This window comes from Sycon ciliatum, chromosome 3 (genome assembly GCF_964019385.1).
Source record: "Sycon ciliatum chromosome 3, ocSycCili1.1, whole genome shotgun sequence".
Classification (NCBI taxonomy): domain Eukaryota; kingdom Metazoa; phylum Porifera; class Calcarea; order Leucosolenida; family Sycettidae; genus Sycon; species Sycon ciliatum.
The window spans coordinates 19,182,201-19,207,886 of NC_088645.1; the positions used below are offsets into that span (position 1 = coordinate 19,182,201).

Genomic DNA, 25,686 nt, shown 5'->3' on the forward strand with positions numbered 1-25,686 from the left:
TGCCAAAAAAAATATCTGTCTATCGCTCAGGCAACTATCTTCTCGCTGAACATTATACAATGTAGTGGCAAACAGACGAACAAAGCAACATCTTCAGGAGCAGGAAACATATTTGTTTGGTAGTAGCAGGCCTCAGCCAGACGTGACACTGATGAGCCTGAAGAAGACCCCATAAACTTGTTCTGCAGTGCATGTAGCAAACCAGAAGGGTTTTGTTATGTATCGGTTCACAATTCACGATTACATTATCCAGGTAGAGCGTGATTCCGTTCTTAAATTAGAGCTGAACAGATGATCACCACTGCTCTACCATGTCACATCATCTGTCCAACAAACTTGCATTTCGATTAAAACCTTGCTATGGTATTGTACAGGCAATTACATGGCATACACGATTGCATTCTCTGGAGAACACCTGCACCGCATACCACTCTACTTGCATTCAACGTATTTGTTCCCCTCAGCTATATAACACTTCCTTAATCCTGCTAAGTGAAGCTACAATATCTCGTACTTAGGCAGCACCACCGCGAAAACAACTGTCGCCAAGTGTAGTTTGTACTGGTGGCTTCGAAGGACAGTAAAGAAACGTATAAATGGTCATTGGGGAAAGCCGTTCTACACAGCCACGATACTAGAGGCACAACGGGAGCACTGTCTGCAAGCCCATTGGCCTTTTAATTGCTCTGTACTTTGTTGTCAGCGTGGCGGAGGTGAAGGGTATGGCGCAGGCCAGAGTGCTACTGCATCGTCAGTCAACACGTCCTGCACATTGTCCACTAGCTCTGCTGTTAATCGGAGGTGAGATGCTTCTTTAGGAAGTTATTCATTTATTTGTTCCACTCACTCTCATAGGATACGGAAGTTTAGTAACAGTAACGGTAGTATGGCGAGGAACTACAGAGATGATGGTCATTCCTAGCCACGGTTAAAGTATAAGAAAATGAAAAAAGGAATGAATCGAGCAGGGAGGAAAGCCTATAGAAGCATTTAGCTAGTATCATCTTAGCTAGTTGTTGGCATCATAGGCTAGCTGGCATTTTAAATCTCTTTCAACCGATTTTTGGTCAGGATTTGTCTGGGATGGCATACCATGATTGACTTTGGCCATTCTACCGTAGGGTTATCGCATCGCTTTGTATGTCTTCTTACTCCGGCACACCTAATCTTACATTATAGGATTAACTTTTGTTCGTTAAAATTGAACTTGTTGTGTAAGACAAAATTGTCTCGGCAGCATGTCATGCCCACACATAAAAAGCATGGACATCTGCCGCCCAGAAATAGCAAAAAAAGCAACAATCGACTTGAAAGACATACATTCTGGTCAAGGCGCAGGGCGATGTTGCATCTCTGGGGATGTAGGGGGGGGGGGATCTGGCATCAAAAATGGGCACTGGTCCCTCACGAGTCGACATCCTGCATAGTCTAACTGATAGGAGTGACTCAATAGAAACACATATGCCGAGACATCCATAAAATGGATTAGTCTATGAAATCAACCACCGGGCACTTTCGTCGAATGTTTTGCTATTTGGGCCCAGAACAAGAGCAGGTATGTTGAATCATATTTCATGTGATGAATAAGGAGAAAAAGCTTCTCTCTTTAGGCTGACAAATTCCACATAAGTTAGATGTACATCATGTATGGCCACTTTCACTCCTGGTTTCTCGAAGAATTCTGGAGAGGGGAGGGGGAACTACTGATCCTCTTGCTCGATGTTCCATTTGGAACTTCAGCAGTACTGACTTCTCTGTGGTTCTGATAAACAATAGCGACTAAACTATGCCATTGCAACCACTTTCATTCTCTTGATTATCCACGGTCACAGAATGTCCAGAAAAAAAGATATGCCAAATCCTACATGTAGGATTGCGGTTTGAAGAAACTCTTTTTACAATTTTAAAAGACATGGGCAGTCTTGCCATTATCCCCAGCAACCCTGTGAGAATGAAAAGAAGAAAACACATTATGTTTGTGACGAAGTCTGGATGTTTTGAAGCGAAGAATAATATTATTATGCTTTCCATCCTACATGTAGGATTTGCCGGAATACAGCAGGCAGAAGCCATCGAGACGGACTTGATCTTGCTCTATGTGCAGTTGTGCTTGTTTCCTTTGCCTTTCTTAGGACTTCCACAAGACTTACACCACGAGTTACTTTTTTCAAGCGTCTTTTTCGGGCAATAAATACCACCTTGATCAATAATAGAAATGCGATTAAACCCACAACTACTTAAAAATGTAAGGAACTGAAAGCAAATGAAAATAACTCAAAATTAAAGAAAAAAACGCAACTAGCCACACACGGAGCACACAATATGCAATAGCGTAAACTTCCCCCCCCCCCAAAAAAGTGAAATCCATTATTGTAGACCGGAACTACGGCCTCCAGGCTCCAACACGGCGAGTGCAGCAGACGAAGCACTAGCCTATGGAACCACGATAGGTACAAACAGCTTCCTGCAGCCTCGGAGACACATAATATAAGACCTAAGTGGCGAGAAAGACAACTTACATCGAACATAGGCCATAATACCACCAGTTTTTTGATAATCAACTCCTCCAAAAACCTTGCACGACATTGACGAACGGTAATGTACCTTGCGCAGAACAGCTGTCGAACTGCCTTCTTTTGAAATCCTGCCACAGAGCAGCGGCTGGTAATATCAATAATGTCAAGCTATCCAGTCTAAATTAGGAAACAGTGGCCAACAATCCAACTACCACAGGAATAATCTGAGTCTAAACTTGCCAAAGCGGATGTACATCGCGAGAAAGGAGTTGATACTTGACACGCTTCTCAAGTGCCGTTTTATCACCAGGTCTGGCAGTGCCTTCTTCAGGGCCTTTTTGGCAGGTCCTTCAGAATCTTGATCATGTGGTTCTGCGGAGAGATTTTCGTGCCAGACGGCACTATAGCGTTATGCTCAAGCACCAGATCACAATGGTGCTTGCTGTACTTGTCTTGACATGGCATGCCATGTACAACAAAGAGCGACCAGTGAACCAACGAGGCCAGCCAATTATGACGCTCCAAATACTTCTGTCTAGCGAGTTTGGAACACACAGACAGGATATGGGCTACCCACTCGCCCGCCTTCCTACACATTCCGCCAAGGGGGCTTCCTCCCTGGTGGAGGACTTGGCCCTTGACAAATTAGTTACGAAGTAACTGTAGTACTTCCAAGTGTAAATATGCTGAGAAGAAGTAGCGACGACCCGACCAAAATGGAATCCAATATACCACACCTCCACGTTACACTCTTGGCCGATCCAAACTCCGAACTCACATCACCATTACCACTGCGAAGACAATTCCGGTATATAGATTGATATTGACAATGACCCTCCAGACAGCTGTTTCGCTCCTCCGGAGGCATATGATGTTGAATGGAAGAATAATAAGAATAGACTGATCTTCTATCCATGTATTCAAGAAAGAGCTGCGCAAACATTCTTGTCAGTATTCAGGATTACTCGCTGGCATGCCGTTACCCTTCCCAATCTGTACTCTCTTGTACCATCATCCTTCAATGCGACGGACCTCACGATAGGTGGTCAGCCTTTTGGTCATCCTAATAAAATTATTATTATTATTATTATTATTATTACGAAGTAGTGGTTGCGACTTCGGCGATGATTTGTAAGAAATGGTTTGCTCCCCACACTGGAGCTCGCGCTATTCCGCCGACTTTACTTGCCACTTGACTGACTCACGACTGCCATCCAAGGCGTTTGTCGCGCTTGAAACGGAGCGTCTCTGTAAGTTGTATCCCTGGTGATGTTTGTGCCTTGAGAGCACTATATAAGTGGTGCTCTTCAGGCACAATCTTCCTCAGCCTACTCAAGCTCAACTGATGAGGGGTGAATTCCCCGAAACACTGTGTATTGAGCAGGGAGTGGTGCTTTCTTGCAGGTTTGCCGAGTCGAAGGTTCGATGGACTTCTCGTATGCTCTGGATGGCAGTCGTGAGTCAGTCAAGTGTCAAGTAAAGTCGGCGGAATAGCGCGAGCTCCGGTGTGGGGAGCAAACAATTTATTATTATTATTATTATTATTATTAATATTCAAAGTATCAGTCGGGGAAGTGAACTGCCTGAAAAGAGAAAAAAACGCCAGACCCACCAGGACTCGAACCTGGGACCCTGCTTGTCATGAGCAATGCTCTAACCACTGAGCTATGGGACCAGGCTGAACCCAGAAGGTGCTGACAAGTCTTTCACTCCAAAGGCAGCTCACAACACGTGCCACACATACTGATGGCACTTGGGTCTTTTTCCCTCCCCCAGGGAACCAACCACGGTCAGTTTCTGGAAACTACCAGAGGTGAAAGAAAGTGATTAAATTTGGAAAGGATTGGGAGAACTTCAAATTCAAAGTATCAGTCGGGGAAGTGAACTGCCTGAAAAGAGAAAAAACGCCAGACCCACCAGGACTCGAACCTGGGACCCTGCTTGTCATGAGCAATGCTCTAACCACTGAGCTATGGGACCAGGCTGAACCCAGAAGGCGCTGACAAGTCTTTCACTCCAAAGGCAGCTCACAACACGTGCCACACATACTGATGGCACTTGGGTCTTTTTCCCTCCCCCAGGGGACCAACCACGGTCAGTTTCTGGAAACTACCAGAGGTGAAAGAAAGTGATTAAATTTGGAAAGGATTGGGAAAACTTCAAATTCAAAGTATCAGTCGGGGAAGTGAACTGCCTGAAAAGAGAAAACAACGCCAGACCCACCAGGACTCGAACCTGGGACCCTGCTTGTCATGAGCAATACTCTAACCACTGAGCTATGGGACCAGGCTGAACCCAGAAGGCGCTGACAAGTCTTTCACTCCAAAGGCAGCTCACAACACGTGCCACACATACTGATGGCACTTGGGTCTTTTTCCCTCCCCCAGGGGACCAACCCCTGACTTGTCAGCGCCTTCTGGGTTCAGCCTGGTCCCATAGCTCAGTGGTTAGAGCATTGCTCATGACAAGCAGGGTCCCAGGTTCGAGTCCTGGTGGGTCTGGCGTTTTTTTCTCTTTTCAGGCAGTTCACTTCCCCGACTGATACTTTGAATTTGAAGTTCTCCCAATCCTTTCCAAATTTATTCACTTTCTTTCACCTCTAGTAGTTTCCAGAAACTGACCGTGGTCCCCTGGGGGAGGGAAAAAGACCCAAGTGCCATCAGTATGTGTGGCACGTTTTGTGAGCTGCCTTTGGAGTGAAAGACTTTTCAGCGCCTTCTGGGTTCAGCCTGGTCCCATAGCTCAGTGGTTAGAGCATTGCTCATGACAAGCAGGGTCCCAGGTTCGAGTCCTGGTGGGTCTGGCGTTTTTTTCTCTTTTCAGGCAGTTCACTTCCCCGACTGATACTTTGAATTTGAAGTTCTCCCAATCCTTCCCAAATTATTATTATTATTATTATTAAAAAGCTTCCGTGGAGATAAAAATGTAATCAACGCAATAAATAGAGTAAGCTGCCTGAAAAGAGAAAAAACGCCAGACCCACCAGGACTCGAACCTGTGACCCTGCTTGTCATGAGCTATGCTCTAACCACTGAGCTATGGATTGGGAGAACTTCAAATTCAAAGGATCAGTTTTTTTCTCTTTTCAGGCAGTTCACTTCCCCGACGGATCCTTTGAATTTGAAGTTCTCCCAATCCTTTCCAAATTTGATCACTTTCTTTCACCTCTGGTAGTTTCCAGAAACTGACCGTGGTTGGTCCCCTGGGGGAGGGAAAAAGACCCAAGTACCATCAGTATGTGTGGCACGTGTTGTGAGCTGCCTTTGGAGTGAAAGACTTGTCAGCGCCTTCTGGGTTCAGCCTGGTCCCATAGCTCAGTTGTTAGAGCATTGCTCATGACAAGCAGGGTCCCAGGTTCGAGTCCAGGTGGCACTGGCGTTTTTTTTCTCTTTTCAGGCAGTTAACCTCTCGGACTGATCCTTTGAATTTGAAGTTCTCTTAATCCTTTCCAAATTATTATTATTATTATTGTCTATTGTCTCTTTTCCTCAAACTAGTTAGTATTATTATTATTATTATTTTACAAGAAGTCGGAGGCGGGTAATACTTTAATAACGAAGGTACGTGTTGGGTCGTAAGTATCCACGCAAACACACATCCAGTCAAAATAAGGCACTTGTCAAAGTATCCGAACGTTTTCGGTCCCTTCTCATCAAGGATTATACAGGGAATGGCTCAAGTTGGAAAGACTAAAACTTATATAGCGTAAAGATATGAGATAATAACACTCGTGACAAGGTGGAAAAAGTATCAAGTTCAGCACGACACAAAACTCGAACGAAATAATAATAGCGACAAAAACATAGTGAGCAAATTAAGTTACATTGTTAACACCTCGACGAAGAGTAACACCAAATAATTGTAGCGACAACACATTTTCTTTCTGTACGCAAAGTTCAGGATCTAACTTACGGATATACAAAGCTTCTAACACAGCCAGATGCAACGCACATCTACCACGTGACAATATTGAGAACACATTATCACTGTACAACTCACGACAATTGGTACGGGCTGACAGATTTTGCTTGATGGACGAAGTGCGATTCTTAGCTCCGTTGGGTGTAGTCTCCTCCAATGTCCCGTCATCTCGCCTCTTCGCGGCATCACCACTATCCCTCTCTTTGCTTTTCCGCGGCCTTCCACGTTTTCTGACACTAGCCGTTGTGTGCGCGATGCCCAGTGTCCTTTCAGCTACGTCTCCTCCATTGCGGATTTCTATTGATCTTCTTACTCCAACTTGTCCGGTGTTCGATATTGAGGTTCGTTTTCGCGGTCTACCACGTTTTCGAATATTGACTGTTGTTGTCACTTCCGTTGTCGTTGTACGTGCGTCCTCACCAGTCCGTATTTTTACTTGGCTTCGCGTAACCCTTCCCGACGCAGACAGATCCTTTGTCAATTTCGGTGGTTTACGTGTCGGTCTTTCACCATCTTTCATGCTGTTCTCAGCTGGACCCTGCCCTACACACGCGGAGGAGGACGGGCATGCAGTGACATCTTCACAGGAAGAGGAAGATCCACCGATGGACTGGACAGCACATTTTGGAGGACGACCACGGCGCTACAATTGTTTGGTGTTACTCCTCGTCGAGGTGTTAACAATGTAACTTAATTTGCTCACTATGTTTTTGTCGCTATTATTATTTCGTTCGAGTTTTGTGTCGTGCTGAACTTGATACTTTTTCCTCCTTGTCACGAGTGTTGTTATCTCATATCTTTACGCTATATAAGTTTTAGTCTTTCCAACTTGAGCCATTCCCTGTATTATCCTTGATGAGAAGGGACCGAAAACGTTCGGATACTTTGACAAGTGCCTTATTTTCACTGGATGTGTGTTTGCGTGGATACTTACGACCCAACACGTACCTTCGTTATTATTATTATTATTATTATTATTACTCAATCTGCGGACAGCATGCTGTTTCGTTCTTTTTGAACTCATCAGCGCAGCACAGAGGAAATGAGGCCGAACCTGATAGCAATGGAAATAAAAATTTCCAATCAGGCCCGAACGTACCTTGCCAGAGTGCTCAAACTGACAAGTCAGTGAGCTCTGCATAACGCAAACAGCAAAGGCACTACCCCACGCAAGAGTGCTCAACTGCTACAAGAGCAGGAGCGAAATACTCAATCTGCGGACAGCATGCTGTTTCGTTCTTTTTGAACTCATCAGCGCAGCACAGAGGAAATGAGGCCGAACCTGATAGCAATGGAAATAGAAATTTCCAATCAGGCCCGAACGTACCTTGCCAGAGTGCTCAAACTGACAAGTCAGTGAGCTCTGCATAACGCAAACAGCAAAGGCACTACCCCACGCAAGAGTGCTCAACTGCTACAAGAGCAGGAGTGAAATACTCAATCTGCGGACAGCATGCTGTTTCGTTCTTTTTGAACTCATCAGCGCAGCACAGAGGAAATGAGGCCGAACCTGATAGCAATGGAAATAAAAATTTCCAATCAGGCCCGAACGTACCTTGCCAGAGTGCTCAAACTGACAAGTCAGTGAGCTCTGCATAACGCAAACAGCAAAGGCACTACCCCACGCAAGAGTGCTCAACTGCTACAAGAGCAGGAGCGAAATACTCTTATTATTATTATAATTTTATAGGGCTAAATAGTTCCGCAGTATCTTTGTTTTGTGGCAAATACAAAAACTTACTTTTCTGCTGTTAGACTGCTGTTTAATTTTTGCGCCACCCTTTTCACACGTGCTACAAGTTCCTATCCCAGCTATGAGCGCGCGTCGTTATCACCTGACCATGTTATCACCTGCCCTTGTTATCACTTTTGTCACTTTTGTCACTTAGAGTATGCCACGTGTCTATGCAGAATGAGCGCAATTGCGCCAATTTAGACCTATACAGATCAGTATATTCTTTTTATTCTTCCATTCAACATCATATGCCTCCACTCACGAGCTCAGGAGGAGCGAAAAAGCTGTCTGGAGAGTCACTGTCAATATCAATCTATTTACCGGAATTGTCGTCGCTGTGGTGATGGTGATGTGAGTGTAGCGATTGGATCGGCCAAGAGCGCAATGTGGTGGTGTGGTGTATTGGATTCCATAATCATGCTAGCACAATTATAGTATTGTATTCCGCTTCTGTGATATTCATTGTGAATTCCATTGCCGATGTGAAAAAAATTAGTTAGCTGATGGCCTCTGACCCTAGATCATGGAAGGTCAGCTGGAGCGATGGTCCTCACTTTCTGCCGCTGAATGCCCCGCTTCAACTCAATGCTCCTTCTCTGAAAGTCACTTCTCATACGCGGCGCTTGCGTTGACCTTGGCGGCTGTGCCCAGCCTTAGCGTCTTCTTCAAAATAACCCATCAGCGCGATCCATGGCGGTGCGTCCCTCTACATACTGAGAATATGGCCAGGTAACCACTTCAAAAGAAGTACAATCTCCTTATGTCGACTATGTCAGACCGTGGCTCAATGTTGCACCTCTCATAACGCAGGGCGTTTGAATTCTTGGGCAGATAGATATGGAAAGAGCAGTCGTAGCTGTGTCTCGCGAAATGTGTGAAACTCTGTCTTGGTCTGGTTTACTGTGAAATATCGATCCCCGAGTTCCGCGCTGAGGATGGGCAAGCTTTGCTTCAGCCATTCCTCACTGGTGGAATAAAATTCACATCGGTGGCATATCCGGTGTCTCCTGTTTTTTCTTTAAGCCTAGTTCACATTCGACGGGACTCGACGTAAGGATTGAAGGGACGCGATGGGACGATCTGACGGCGTCCGATGTAAGCACCAGGAACAGAAACGCATCCGTACTACTGTATAGATAATCTACCATATAGATCTGTTTTCCAGTAGGGCTGTGTTCAAGGTAACAAACACATGTTGTCAGCTGACAAGCTGAGGGGGAGACGCCATGGGCAGAAGTTGAAAAAAGGAAGGAAAGAGTATTAAATACTTCGAAGTAAAAGTAAGGAGATAAATTCTTAACGAACGCGATGACACAATAAGAAGAAAACCTGAAGTCCCCCGGTATAATGAGGGTCAGAACCGGGTCTGGCACCCATGCGGTTCAAATGGTCGCAAGACCTAGGCTCTACAAACCATGTTTTGTTCTAGTAGGGGACACTGCTATCGAACACGGTGTTCCACCGCCTTGTAATAATTATACTGTCAAACTAAAAACCTGTTTCTACAATACAAGGTTTATCTACACAATTAGATAAGTAAAATTGCACCGATACAGTACATGAATGAAAATTATTCACTAGTTTTCATGTAAACGTATGGAATATTTTGTTTTCCCTCCTCCACAGTGCTTTTCCTGTTGATTGGATGCTCCGCGTCATCTGCCGAGGAAGTCCATACGGCATGTAAAGTAACGAACCTACGAAATTTGCACCTGACCAAGCCGAGGTCTGGACAACTCAGATTTACCGTCAAGACGACGAATGAGCAAAGTATCAACGTAAGTTTGGTCAATGAACGGAATTGGTTTAATCTCACGTTTGAAGCACAGTGTAGGGCCTTCCTGACATCTGTCATTCTCAACACCGTCGGAGGCTGCACTGTGAAAGTGGAGAGAAAGTATCACGGTCCTGGGGGTGCCAATAGTTCGACGACCTTGTTCCAGAAATCTTCGTTGCGATGTGGAACACAGGTGTTTCAGGACTCAAACTATGAAACAATGAGTCCTGTTCAATTGTATGGAGGTCATCGTCCAGTTCAGATCAGAATCTTGGTGACTAGAAATACAAAATGCGCAAGAGGGTGTCGAGTCAAGGGAACGCGTCTAAAAACGGGTTACTTGCCCATAATGGTCCTCGAGGCTCACGGTAAGACATCTTATTATGTCATGTACATGTATACTACGGATAATTGCGGCCTTCTAGATTCGGCCCAACAATACTAAATTGGGTTAAAACCAGAGAGGTTCCAGGCTGTCCAAGAGAGCACTAAATACCAAGAGGCAGAGCTACACACTACTATTTTCTGGTGATCGCTTAGGGCTTGAAACTCGAAGTAAAAACAATTTTTTCGTCCTCTTTCATTGTTTTATATAGGGTTTAGGATGTTCTTTGTGAGTATAGCAGGTTCATGTGCGTCAGTAATGTTTTTTTCTTTTCTTTTCGAGTGGCAAGAGTGAGGTAAAAAAGGTCATGTGCATTCCATCAAGCCATCACCATTTCGATTATGTTATTATGTCACTATGGACCTACTTTAGTTTGGAAATGACATGAGTTTACAATCAAATCGTAAAAACTCCAAGTCAATCTCCAATTGTCACAAGCCTCGTTTATTCAACATAATCATATTCTATCCAATAACAACAGTTTATAAAAACAGTATAAAACAGCTTTTTAGGATCGGACCCATCTCCCTTGGCTGCTGTTGGAATATGCAGGAATGGGCCTTCCAGATAAGGTCTAACAAGGAGAAGTGGCTTTATTTCAAAGAAGTAGTTATGAAAAGAACATCGGTAACCATGGAGACAGCCCACACTCTCATATAGATACTGGTTATAAATAGACCGAAAAAGGAAAATGATCTGATAGCCTATGAAGAGTAAAAGAAATTGAACCAATGACAACAAATACTCGTCCAGTACACGAGTAGTCACAGAAACACAAATAACAGCTGTCCTACTAATTTTGTTGTTGGAGATTGAGTAGGAGTTTTTACTGGTTGATTCCAAATACAATAAATGAGGATGCCGAGGGTTTATGACCAATAAAAACTATTTTAAAAAGCTCGGTCCCACGAGGTTTTTAGAATAGTTTTCATTGGTCTTAAACCCTCGGCTTCCTCATTTATTGTATACATAATATTATTATACTCCTACAGAAGAACGGGAAATTGCTGTTTCGTGAATCTGAGTTTCACTAACTGAATCGATCATAAGACGAAGATCAACAGTTACGAAATAGCCACTGGTCGTTCTTCTGTCTGTGTTATTCGCTCAGCAAATTGAGCCCTCTACGGATGGTGAATAAACTTCACATGGCAATAATTATACTCCAGTGGAAGGATGAGACATTACTGTACACAATTTCTAGTGGGGATTAGAAACAGCTCCATAATAAGCCCTAGAGTGTGCTGAAGCAGCCGTGTCATTGCAATGCACTCATTAATGAGTGGAGCTGTGCCTACCTAATTTCCGAATTTCCTCAATTTCCAATATGTTTTGTTGTGTAAATGAATGCACCAGCTGCGGTGGTCGCTGAAGATACCAATTGTATGACTGAATGGTTACTGATCGCCAACTCCAGTCGTCCAAGAGCCTTATCCATTCTCAGCACATCAGCTGCCATTCAAGCAATGTTAGATGAGGCAGTTGTCAAGCAACTGCGGCCATTCACGTTAAGTATTGTCTTGGGTTTCGCACCGCGGCTTGCAGCTGACCTTAAACACTGCATCAGTAAGTAGGCCCCCAGGTCCACATACACGGGCAAACCCAGAGACATAGACAGCAATAGCGACAACACACAAAGTGAGGGGTAGTTGGCTGCAGCCAGATGAAACTGGACAGGGACACTGGTGAGACTCAAAACTGACTGAAGAAGTCAGGAAAAGAAGCAACAATAAAGAACACACCAGATGCCATCTTTGCAACAGAAACTGAAAATGTTTCGCGAGAAATACAAATTTCCTGCGAGTGAAGTAACCCTAAACCTGGTATGATCTATCTGTTGGATCAATGACAACCTATTGTTGATGGCAGTTTTCCATAATAACGTATACTGACACTTCTGCATGGACATTGCACCATAGACAGTAACCAACTGCGTCGTACCACTGTTAGCATACCAAGCGGCCCCACTTGCTGTCCTGGCTGCCGTGCTGAAGAACAATTACTAGCCCTTGGCGGAATATGCTGGCATGATTTCTGGGAACATTTTCCGATTTTTCCTAAACCAAATATGCCTTGGCATAAAAGGACTTCTGAAACCAGATGGTCGGGGGCTGAAGATTAATTAATGCTCTAGTCATATTTCGGCATGCTAAAGGAAATAACCTGGTGAATATTACCCCTTATAATAAATGCTTTAACGGTGCCAGAGTGTTTTTGAACGGTGGAAATCCAACACGAGTGCAAGGGTACAGTATAGCACCATCTTGGCATTATTCCAGCATAATGTAGAATACTCACTTGCATGATTTGGGAATAATGGAACAAAAAGTTCAGCGATATAAGGAGCATAGTCCTCCAAGGGCTGTTTTTACTGAGTTCACCATACCATTACATTTGACCACAGCATGTTACAGCACAATCATCGGCATAATTCCAGCATGATGTAGCATAGTAACTGGCTTGATTCTGGCATAATGGAAAGAATTATTCAGCAATATACTGAGCTTAATTCGCCTTGGGTTAGCAATTACTACCCCTTCCTTGCCAGTACTGAGACGTACTGCCATGCTTGGTGGCTGACATAGCTCTCTATAGTGCCCGTAGTTTGGACATAGTTTTTGTTGGTGTTTGTATATTTAGAGTCAAAGAACAAAAAGCAAATTTGCTTAATAACATGATATCAACCAAAGGAAGTATGAATATAAAGTATTAAAGGCCACTGAAGGAAATGATACTGAATATAGAAAAGGACCAAAGAACTAAAAAATGAATAACGCTATAATGTCCACTAACACCACCTGGTCCTTGGCCATAACCTCGTGCGAAAACATTACGCAAAACTGCCGGTCAGAACTGACGTTCTACAACTAACTGGCCGTCAGCTCTAGCACATAGCAAGTAACTGGTGGTGCTAGTTGACATTATAGCGTAACTTGTAGTTCTTGGTGCTTTTCGTTACTGTTAATTGGGCATCGGCTTTCCATCCGTGTCTACACTGAATAAAGTGGGGAATAAAGTATTAAAAACGTCAGTAAATGGAATATTGATAAAGCGGGCAGTGGCAACATATACTGGGAGGGATCGCATGAGTCGATGATACTGTGGAATCTTATTGATGTTGGGCTGAAGCCTGTTCTACAGTGATACAAATTGGAATGAGGTAGAGTGTGTACCAGCGGATGTCTTAGTGAATGGACATTTCAAGTAGGCGAATTTCCTGACTGCGTGTAGCACGGCCGGCATTGAGAGGACTAAACACATAAGTAAACAATGTACTGCATTTATTTTGAAAGCCTGGGCAAGTGTAACCAATGAGTTTGTGACAGTGCGTAACATCTAGTGCGTGCAAGCGCAATTGGCAATACAACGGACAGATGGGGATGCAAATCGAGCAATCACAAAGCAGCGGGCTGCACGCTTGAGTAAACGCTCAAGGCGCTCGAGCTGATGTGAGGTGAGACCTGCAGAGAAACAGTTGCCAGCATGAGGGAAGTCATGAAGGATGGGTTAGGGGCCTGTCTGTAGGTCATTATACACATTCATGTGCCTTGCAGTAGTTTTTGCGGATCTAGCCTCGCAGAACATGGCGCTTATGATATTAGGCTTCCCATAACATACAGATTGACATGCTAGCCGGCTATGCCGTGCACGCCACCGACCATGTATCAACGAGGAGGTATGAGTAAACTGGTGGTAAGGTTGGTTTGGGAAGCGGATCGTGCGAGAACATCCCAGACAATAAATTACTCAATCTGCGGACAGAACTGTTTCGTCCTTTGTGGACTCATCAGCGCAGCACAGAGGAAATGAGGCCGAACCTGGTAGCAATGAAAAATACATTTTCCAAAGCCAGATTTAAACCAGGCCCGAAAGTACCTTGCCAGAGTTCTCAAACTGACAAGTCAGTGAGCAGACAATAAATTATAAACTTTTCCAACCTCTAGTTTAAAGTGGCACAATTGGCGAACTAAAGCATAATCAATGGATATGTATACAAAAGAAGATGTCTGGGCAAACGCAAACAAAATAAAGCAAGGTATTTTTCCCTGGAACTTAACACGTTCATCAATCTGGGGCCCCTGTACGGCGACCATTTTGTATGTTGGAATGCCCGAACAAACTAATAAAACACAATTACAATACAAATAGAAACATGATTAAGCAACAAAGGCTTTCAGACCAGACTCACTCTCTTCCCATTCACTCTGCAAAGTGGAACAAGTTTCTCAATCAATTTTTACTACGTTAATGCAAGGTGGGACAATGGGAAACCGGGACACGGATGTCGCCTATCCATAATGCATTCATGCATTTGGATTCGTTGCATGGCAATGTTCCCAACGTTGCATATGGTCTGTGCTCACTCAAATCACATTGCAGGTCGAACGCCATCATGCCCCACAACAGACTTAACAAGTCATCTACCTTGCTCCGTTGCTGGAGAATGTGTGTTCAACGCAACACAACAGTCCTCGGTATGTCTTTGTCAACCAGGTATGACGGGAAGGAAGTGTGACGTAGGTGAGTGAACTCCTATTTCTTTCGTGATACTAATTACAATTTGCACGAGTCCTTGTACTGGCAACCTGCCATCAAAGATTTGAAACAACCACCCATGGAAACACATGTGATGTGTCGCCCAAACGGTTGGCGTTCATCGCTTACCCATACTCCATTTTAAATCCTAGAACAGCCAACGGGGTCACTTGACACCGCGCGAGTCAAACTGTTGGAATGACCGAACTATGGCTAACCAGAATAAGCTCAGATCTCGTGACTATACCTAGTTTTGCCTCCTGTTTCGTTTGCCATAACCCTTAAATAACAGCCAAACGCTTCTCTTCCTTGCAATTGCTCTCACTACAGATATTGATGAATGTAATATACCCGGCTTGAACAATTGTGACAAACCAGGAGTAGCAAAATGCCATAACAGTTACGGATCCTTTGCTTGCGAATGTAACACAGGATTTGGTGGACATAGCGGAGTGTGTGAAGGTAAGTCAAGAGATACATTTTCTAATTGATATGGGATTTTGTACCAGAGATTTTGTTGCTTATAAACCACATCCTGTCCTCTTTGGGTCATTATTATTGGGTCCACTGTCCACGCGACATGAGCGGTATGCATGATCACTTTGCACTTTGTGCAGAAATCAAGTCGCATAACAAATATGTGAAACACTCTATACCACTTTTAAAACAGACAGGTTCCAAACTGTCCAAGACAGTGCTCAATACCGAGTAGTAGAGCTGGTTCAAACCATAGGAGTACAGAGAAAGTGTTTTTACTCCGAGTTTCATGATTTTATATCCATTTTTACCATAATTAAATTCGCTCGCCATCCCAGTTCAACTCAACACTCTATACAGCAAATGAAATCCTGTGGTCTTCTCTTGATGTTAACTTCGAACGCATTGTTAGCTTATGTAGCCAATTACCTTTTTAAGGGCTTCTAAGGAAACCCTTGAATATTGTACAAACGATATTCCAGGATGTGTGGTGACTTCGCCCCCTACTCCTTCCCTGCCGCCAACAATGCCAAAAGAATATGATAGCGTTCTTTGCCGCTAAAGACCTGGAAAGAAAGCATCCATTGAAAAAATATGTTTCAGTGGCTATACGAGCTTATATCTTAGGCATATCTTGAAATTTTCATCTACCAATTTTTAATAGTTGAAATGTATCGTCATTAAAAAATCCGCTTTTTGAATAGAAGTCATGCGGAACCTTAAAGATTTTGTACCCCAGTTCTTTTCAATCTTCTACAATGTCAGAAATAGATTTAAAAATTCTACATACTGGTACTTTACGATGCTTTTCATTCAGATATAAACGAATGTGCCAATAGCACGTACACCTGTCATGGACTGGATAATCCTGGAAACAGAAAATGTGTGAATACTGAGGGGTCGTATTACTGCCGATGTCTGGATGGATTTACAGGTTCTACATGCATAGGTAAGCTGCATGATCTTCAGATTTCTTCCGCCAATTTTCCCGATTCGTCGTTTGCGTCGTCGAGTTGTAGTAAGCCCTGTATTTCAAATTGTCTTACTAACTCAGTTACTAACTCAGTTTTGTAATCATCGTGCAACTTGCAGCATTCTTTGTAGCTATTCTTCTTAAGTTGACGGGATAGAAAATTCTTCGTTGCTTTGGGCCTTTGCTTGGACTCTTCTTCGTTGAGCTGTCCTTCCAGTCTTGGACCTTTCGTAACCTCAGCCTTCCAAGTTGAAAGGCTATCGATTTGAGTCTGCCAGAAGACAAGTGTTAGAGTTAGGAGTCAGGTTGTTGAATGTCTCAGTACTGTTTGACAGCGTCATCCCTTCTTGTCGCACGAGCTATAATGATCTGGTGGCGTTAGTGGACAGTTATTCATAACTCGTGCGATTTTTCCTTCTCTTTTTATCTTTAATTAGTATTTTTTTAAACAGAAATGGTACGGTGAAGAAAAGGAAGGGCAGGACGATTGAGGCCATTTTGTTTTGGTCTCCTGCAACCATTCAAACTGGAACCAATCGCTTATTGATATTTAGTTTATGGATGAAATTCACGCCTCTTCAGTTGCACTTGATTGAACTTTGTGCTCCGGGAACGCTGCCAGTTGTTGCATTTCACCATCCGAATATTACCGCCGCTCCATTTCCGGTGCGGTTGGTTGATTGCTTTTTATTTTGCTTCGCACATTCAAACGGGATGACGACCCAGTAAAATGATTGCAAATGCTTAGCCTTGAAGTGGCTATGGAAGAACTTAGAAAAGTCAATGTAAGCACATAGCAAGAGATTAGGAAACTCATAATCTCGAGTAAACGGGGGAGGGGGTGGCGGAAGAATACGATGTATCTGTGATAGTATGTGAGTATTACTGAACTGCTCGGGGAGGGAGAGCAGAGCGATCAGCAGTATCTCGAACTACTCCCTACAGGCGTATGGTACACATGCATGGTAGCAGGGTAATTGTGCGGACCTCACCAGGGAGAGCAATCCACAGCAGAGCACTAGCAACAGAAAATCTCCGCTGACCGGCGGTGCTACGGTTTGCCTGGCTTAGTAGGCCATTTGACTGCTGATGGGAGGTAGGGGTGCCTTGTGCGGGGTCAGAAGCTGGGAGAGCGCAGGGCTCGTGCGGGCGTGGACTCATCGCCAGATGGTCCTTAATACTTCTGCCGCTATAGCGGACTGACATGGTGCAGGGAGTGAGCGACTGCATGGCTGTCCGAGGCGTTTTTCCATCGATACAGCGAATGGCACTGTTTCGTGCGGTTTGTTGTCCTTTCAGTTGATCCTCTTGCATTGCGGTTGATAATAGCCATAAAGCAGGTCGGTCATTATGACCACCTTCGCAGACACCTGACGAGAGCGTCTTCATAGGCATCAGCAAGCGCGCCACAGGGCACCAATTGTCTTGGCAACCTTGGTGACCAAAGTCATAGTTAACATGGGTGTCCCAATTTACGTGATTGGCAAGGTGAACGCCGAGGTAGCGCGCAGAAGATGCTGAAAGGGAGGAGACAATCGCCGCTTTTGACTGTTATCTCCGGTACATTATTTTGGGGATTGATAGTCAGAACCTTCGTCTTGTCGGCGTTCAAGATGAGGCCTCGAGACTTCGGCCAATCGGCCAGAGCAGTTTCCGCTGTGGTGAGGGTTCTGGACGCTTCCGCCGCTGAGATCTGGGGGTCGTACATGGCAATTCCAGAAATTACAACAGCCAGGTCTCGGATCAAATTGTTGTGGTGCCGTTTATCACTAAAGCCTTCGAATTGTCTAGTTGGCACAGCCTTGTGATCTTGCCACTGTCTCTCGCAGATTATCCATCAGCACACAGAGGGCATTTTCCGTAGAACATTTCTTGCGGAAGGTAAATTGTGGCTTGGGTAGTGCCTTGCTCAAGTCCAAATGGCGAAGTAGCTGGTGTTGTACTATTCTCTCCAGCAACTTGGTACTATTGGGATAAGGGAACCAGGTCTATAGTTGGTGAGGAGTTGGGGCCTTGTTCAGTGGCACGACAGACGCCAATTTAAATCCAGATGGAATGGTTCCAGTCCTCAGCGAGGTGCAGAAGAGCACAGCAAGAGAATATGCCAAAATGTCAGCACACTGCTGTAGCAGAAAGCCCGGAATTCCGTCACAACCTGTTGCTTTACGCGCATCCAAATTCTCAAGGAGACGTTGGACGTCAGCAGGAGTCACGGGATCAATTTCGGTCAAGGAGACAGGTCGGCGGGACCTTGCGGGATGCAGAGCTTTTCAGAATAGTTGGGATCGGTGACAATGGAGTGGAACGTGTGGCCAACCGCACTGATGCTACAACTAGGATCTTCGCGGCCACATGAATGCCCAGTGCAGCGAACACCTCTTCAACTCCAAGCAACAACGTGCATCCTTTCACGTCCTTTCTTTTATTGGTTGTTCCAGCCCTGCTGCTCCCTCGCCTCCACCGTTAGGCACTGCATATTCACATGGATTATTCTGAATTTGGTGGCGGCCTTGGCTGCCATTACCGGCGTCGTTGCCACTTTATGATCTACTGCACCCGGCATATCTTATTTCGTGAAGAAATCCTGCGCTATACAAGGATGACACGTAGAACTGCAATGATAACACAGGGCAACATTGAAGGAAGGCAGAATATACTGGAGTGTGTCCGAATCGCTGCTTCCAAGAAAGTATTACTCTAAATCAACTGATGTTCGCTGGCGATTTAATTCCGCTGATTTTGCCGCTTGGTACCAACCGGCCAAAGTAAATGTCAGTCCAAAGTATGTCATAGAAGCAAATGATGCATAACTGAGCCATGGCTACATTTGAGAGCAACAGCTTCCGATCGATGTCTTTTTGCAAACTCCAATCTGCCAAAGTTAAATATCGGCCAGAAGTTTCATTTCGAGATCGGCCAAAGTTACTCACCGACCTAAATTTCTTGATTTAAAGTAACCAGATGGGCAGAAAGCATGCCTGCCCTACACATTCAGCAGTGTGTATGATGTGAGCGTATGTGTCTCTTTGATTGTCTGTGTTTCTTTTCGTTTGTCTGTCTGCATGGATGCATATCTGTCCGTGTCACATTGAGAAAAGGCCAGGGTCTCCATACGATGACATACTAGTAAAGGTTCAGTGGTATGTTCGTCTGTTTCTGCGTGTTATGCCTGCTCGTGTTGACATTTGTGGTTGGTGGGCCATGCGGACATGTGTACCGAACACATTGCAATGGGTTTTAATCTAATGGGCATCTAGACATTGATGAATGTCAAAATGGCAAACACAACTGCAACGAAATGGTCAATAGTGACAACAGACAATGCCAGAATTTGAACGGCTCATACCATTGTCCCTGTCTTCCTGGATATGTTGGGTCGCAATGTGACGGTGAGTAATTTCTACAAGTTCCTATTCACAAATGCATGAACTACTTAACTAATAATTTATTGCAACATTCCAAGACTCAGTAAAAACATAGGCCGATGCGAAGAGAATTCTATTCAAATTTACTAGGACAGGCCCCGCAGACTCAAGGTTTTCTCACGGGGTGCCCTGATCTTTTATTAAAGTAATGCATGGCAACATTTCGATGTATTGGGCTGTGATTAGCAGATGTTGCAATAGGCCGTGTATATACATCGTTTCAGACCGTGGGGTAATTCGGGAGAAGTTGTGAACTCGATTCCCCCCGATTTGTAGAAGGGTTTCGAATATCGGATTACACCTTCTTCCATTTGTGCATAGTTCACTACCTCCTTTCCCCGTCATTGTTGATATTCTATGTGTGTAACGCTAAAAAGAGGTGTACACACAGGCATACCATGACACAAGAACATCAAAATCATGCCATGGTGTGACTGCATGCACACTTTCTCTACCATTACTAGGATTCTTGTCTCCACGCCGCCTGTTCAAGTCAATGTGCGTACTGTAATTTTCTCCTGTCTTTGCTTTGCGTGTATATCCACGAACCCGTCACACAAACGCAACCAACTTTGCCACAAATGATAAATTAACTAAAGGTGGATTCGTCTCCATTGTGACCTTCGCCATCTCTATCAGTCTTGTGGTAGTCGTCTCTGTGCTCACGGTCTCAATTCTGATAGCTCAGCTGAAGAGAAAATATACGAAAGCAGCCCACATGAGCGTTCAAACTGCTGCTTTACAGAACACGGTGGGAGCACCTGGCAGTAACGCCCTATCCCTGACATGCAATGAAGCCTATGAAACAACGTCGTCGGCAGCTCGACAAGATCCTTCTTTGTATGATACTATACAGTAATCTCGATGCATCATTGCTCCGAAGCAATAGCTGTACATGGATCTACACGTGCACTGATAGCATAGTAACGTTTGGTATACATTGTACAAGTGCATGTGTATTGTAACTATGCTTTTAAAATTTGAATATTTTTTGTTACTTCAAAGTCCTTTTTGAATACTATTCATACTTTGCCACACTCATTGTCACGCTTCTAGTCGTTTCCTTCTTGTGCATCTTTCTCGCACGGTACTGTTGTGACGTTAATTTCAGGTATTCCATTCCATTCTCTATGCTATTCGAGAATTGTTGCATTGAGTTCTTTTAGGGGAATTCGGATTTCACAAAATCTGGCATGTTTTTCCCATAATTTTGTAGATCTCAACATTTTGCAACATGCATACAACACAACATGCATGTATGTCACTCTGATCGCAGTGCCAGTACATTTAGCTAGGCGAACTTGTCTAGCTCTAAAAGACATGGTATTTTTTGTGTGTAACTAGGTTCGAGAGATGAAATCAATACGTTTTTAACAGCCTGCACGACGCCCTCGTTTTTAATTGTTGTTATTCGGTCTGCTCTCCCTTTTATTTTGCAGTGGGCACACAAGATAATGTTAATAATTATACATACACATGATGTATTTGATATATTCGCAGTCTGTGCATTTTGATAAAGGTAGTTCACGCCTCCTTTCGAGCTGTTTTAGCAGGTATTATTCACAAGCGGGTTTTCAGCAACGTGATTCTCCACGATATCTTGTGGTCCTTTGAGTACTATTGCTTCAAGGGCTTTTAATCGCTCTTATATCTTGCTTGCTGTGCTCTTCTCGTTTTGGTTGAATCTAGCCCTACCCCTAAATTCTTCTCGTCCACACAAGCGCTCAACTGTACAAATGTTGAAGTTTGTACTTCACTTCAATTAGCTTTCCATGAGAAAAAAAGATGTTCTGGCGCTCCTCTCGAGTACCATCGCAACAACGAGTTCTGTGTGTGGCACAAACACCTCTTGGCACCTTACAGTTTCCTTTAGGGTGTAGTTCGACTGTGTTAAGCCCGCAGAAACGTTTCAGAGTGAACCTTGTAATAGACATTTCCCTCTAAATGGTCGGCAAATCACATGATTTATGAGACTACAACCTAGCCACGCCACAGCGTACAAGAACAAAGTAACGAACAAAACTCACTCAAGCCAACGTTACCTCACCTTAGAAAAGCCACGTCAGCATCCCAGAAGACAAGGACCATCATCCCTTGACGCCACAAAAGGATCGTCTCGAAAATAGCTTAATTACAAGCGCTAATAAACACAACGAGCTACGTCCTCGATAAGCAAACAACATACAGCAGCAGATAGTAGAACACCTCTCCTAGCACTGAGGACATGTGCCCTCATCCTTTTTGGGTTTCCTTGAAATAATAGTTTTTTTAAATTCTTCCACTCGACCATGCTGAAATGCGTCCAAACCCATACCTGCGCTGGAAAGCTCGCTCCTCCGCGACGTCTAATCCGGATTTTCGATTTCAACACCACTCCCAACGCTGCAGAACAAAGTGTATATATAGTGTTTGCTAATTGAGGACGTACCTCGCTGTTTTATAAGCGCTTGTCATTTGGCTATTCTCAAGACAATTATTCCCGTAGCTATGCAGAAGACGTTACTTCAGTAACGTCTGACGCTAGGCAGGGTCCACACAGCTTTAATTTTGTGTTTGTTTGTTTGTTTGTTTGTGTCACGCCCCGTGCGCTATCCCGTATCTGTCCTGCACCGTATCGCACAGCTGGCCATTTGCTGGCTCCCGTATCTGTCCCGGACCGTACCGTACCATCAAACACAGCTGGCTACAAACAGCTGACCACAATAATATGTACATGTATACGACTCCCTGTGTGTTGCAACTGTGCTTGAAGGGGACGGTTGCACTTTTTGTAGCTCCGTTTTATCTGAGTTTTCAGTCGTTCCTCTTACTAGTCTTGCCAAGGGGGTGGCTCTGGGTCCACCAGAGTTGCCCCTGGCGTATTTCTGAATTTGCTGGGGCGAGGGTTCCGCGACGCGGTCGCCAAGGCAGTGTCTTTTCAGTCACGACCGTTGTCGTCCTCGTCTCTCCATTCGCGGTGGTGTAGCTGACCCCCCGAATGGTTTCAAACTGCGAAGCTCGGAGGAGTACAGTGGTGGCAGAGGCATGAGCTGTGAGTGGAGACGGTTGCTGGAGATGGATGGTGATGCAGGGAGAAGAGTTACGCTGCCTGACGCCGCGTGGGAAATTGTTTGAACCTGCAATTTCAGTTCGAGCGCGGTGGACTTCTAGACGATGTGTTCTCATGGCTGTTTTTCAACGCTTGGCCTATCGCTGATATCCCTGCGTGGGATGTTCTTCCAGTGGAGTCCAGGTGGGACTTCGGGTGCCCACACTCCATCACCTGGTTGATTGTTTCGGAACTGCAAAAATAATTATTGTTTCCTATTTTGTGCGCATCTATTGTCATCCCTCTTTTCTATACGTTGCACACCAGATGTACTACTATCGCCGTCTTCCTCTTGCTTTCTCTCCCTGCTTGCTGTTTTTTGTTTCTGTTGCCACTGTCCTTCATCATACCCATGCTTGGGTGGTGGGCGGCGTGACCCGTTAGGGTAGCTGCCAATACAGTACGACTGCCTGATGTATAGAGAGACTTTCTGGAAAGAAATAGGGAGACGAGGAGGAAATGAAATTAGAATGGATGTTAGTTGCCGAATAGGTGATAGGATGCGTCAGCAAAAACATACTTTGGAGGAGAGATCCCGTCGTCTCCAAAATAGGCGTGAACGGGCAAGTCAGCGCCGGTCACAGGAAACGTCGGCAGACAGATCCCGTCGATTCCAGAACGCGCGTGCTCGGCAGAGTCAGCGCCGTCCCAGGAAACATTTCCATCAGTTCCCACAACATGCACGATGAGATAAGTAACAAAGCAAAGCGTAGGGCCCTGAGCTTCCAAGCTCTCTCATTTGTGGCGTCAAGGGATGATGGCCCTCGTCTTCTGGGATGTTTGCGTGGCTAAGTGATGCGGCCCCAAGAACCCTTCTAAGGTGAGGTAATTTTGGCTTGATGGATATTTGTTCGTAGCTTGTTCTTGTATGGAGTGCCGTGGCTCGTTTTAGAGCTATAAATCGTGCCAAAATTGGGCCAATATTGAGGGATATGCCAATTTCATTGCTCTCTTCAAAAGATTTTGCGCGGGCTTTGGAATAGAGATCTACACCCCAGAGCAAAACCTACCTGCAAATTTTGAGCGAAATCTGAGAGATCGATTTGCACAAATTTTTTAGTTTTATCAGAGATGCTCTCTTAAGATGTACTGTGTAGAACCTCTCACGCAGGATTCACAGCTGAACACAGGAATGGTAAAGACCCTCACACATACGTGTAGGTCCTTTTGAACGTTCAAGCATACATGTGTAGCGCCTCTTCACCTCCACTAGATTACATGATTGTAACATCAACAGTGAGTTGACTCGCACTACACCGACCTGCGCTGCACCTCTTGACCCTAAATGCATGCCTTACCTTAGTACATACCACACACTCCATGCACAGCATACTTGTACACGCTCTTCTCTCACACATTGTTTTGTAATCAATGCATTTCGAGAGTGCGCTTTCTATGTCCCTCCGAACAGCTGTCAACACCTCTATTTGCCGGGCATTTTCCTTTGGCACAGCGCTCATAACAACTATTGATTCCTGCTGTTCAAGCAATGCCGTAGGAAGTGTACACGACTAAAATAGTACGTGCACACGCCTACTCTTCTCTCTATCTCTATAACATTTACTATTCTATTCCACCTAGAACATTGACAAACATGCCTTCCTTCATCTTATAAAAGCCTCCATTTTCTCTTCGTTCAGAATCCCACAATGTAGTCGCAAACTTTCTGGAGTTTGACTTTATTTGTTGGTCACTCGGAGACGTTGCACAGACTGCACAAGCTCTCGTGTCCGCTACACTTTACATGTGCAATATCACGCTCACATTGCACTGGTTTGAAACCCACATTGTGAAGTGCTGCTTCTGTTTGCTTGTTCATGGGTGGGGAAGCAAGCATGTGTAATACTGCAGTCACCAAAAAAATTGAATAGTCTGTGCTAGTCACATCTGGCTGCGGCCAACTACCCTTCACTTTGTGTTTTGTCGCTATTGGTGTCTATGTCTCTGTGTATGCCAGTATTTGTGGAGCGAGAAGAACCGTACTCTTGGTGATACTGATCGCAAACATGATTAGTTCCTGCAGGCCATTTAGTACCCAATTCTAAACCTTATCTAACCAAAGCTCTGGTCAAAGTAGCATTCCCGGTTCAAGAACATCTGGTCAGACATATCGATTTACATGTCTGGTGCGCTCTCACCAACAAACAGGCATAGCAGGCTACATTTGCACCAGCAATCACAAGAAGTTATAGTGAGTGAATATTTCCATAAAATTAACAAGTAGAAGGAAAATACGTAATGGACAAATGAAGGTCAAGAGGCTCGCCCAAAAACACTGGCAAGAAGACAGTAAACGGTACACAGTGCTCGTATCCATGTACTATTTTCAAATATTATAAAACACCTTATACCGGAGGGTGTACCCAGTGTGCTGACAGTGCTCGACACCGCGGGGGAAGAGCGTAATACAGAACAGAACAACAAGGCCAATCAAGGCTTGTTTGCTGCGACTTGAAGTTTCATGCTCTCGCAATCATCACGCAAAATGAAGGTTGGGTGCCGACCATGCCAGTACATATGCCAGGAGAAGATTGGGCTAGCGGTGTTATTTTAGGTAGGAGGCTGTGTGCACAGTGTGTGGTTGTTGAAGGCAGGGGCTAGCAATTTTGTTTTTTGCAATTTTAGCGTAGAATGTGTGGCTGGTGTGGGCAGGAGGTGGTAAGCAATGTGTGTGGATGTTGTAGGCAGGAGGCTATAGTCTAGAGCTAGCGTGAGTGTGATATTAGCACAGTGTACATTAACATGTATACGGCTGATGTGGGCAGGGTATTATGAGCAAGGTGTGTGAACGTGAATGGTGTGGGCAGGAGGCTGTGGAGACATACTTAGGTGATACCGTGGTATTTTAGGAGA

The 25,686-nt window shown here is 44.6% G+C and overlaps 2 protein-coding genes across 2 annotated transcripts in view; both read left to right on the forward strand.

The window, feature by feature from the left end:
• LOC135811667 (fibrillin-1-like) overlaps positions 1-25,686 on the forward strand; it is a 120,575-nt gene that overhangs the window by 71,912 nt on the left and 22,977 nt on the right. The gene's annotated exons all lie outside the window — the stretch shown is intronic.
• Positions 11,678-20,604, forward strand: LOC135812355 (fibrillin-1-like). The gene is made up of 6 exons (XM_065325733.1): positions 11,678-11,900; positions 14,715-14,855; positions 15,201-15,332; positions 16,165-16,296; positions 19,578-19,709; positions 20,429-20,604. The coding sequence occupies exons 1-6, from the start codon at positions 11,678-11,680 to the stop codon at positions 20,602-20,604; spliced, it is 936 nt and encodes a 311-aa protein (XP_065181805.1).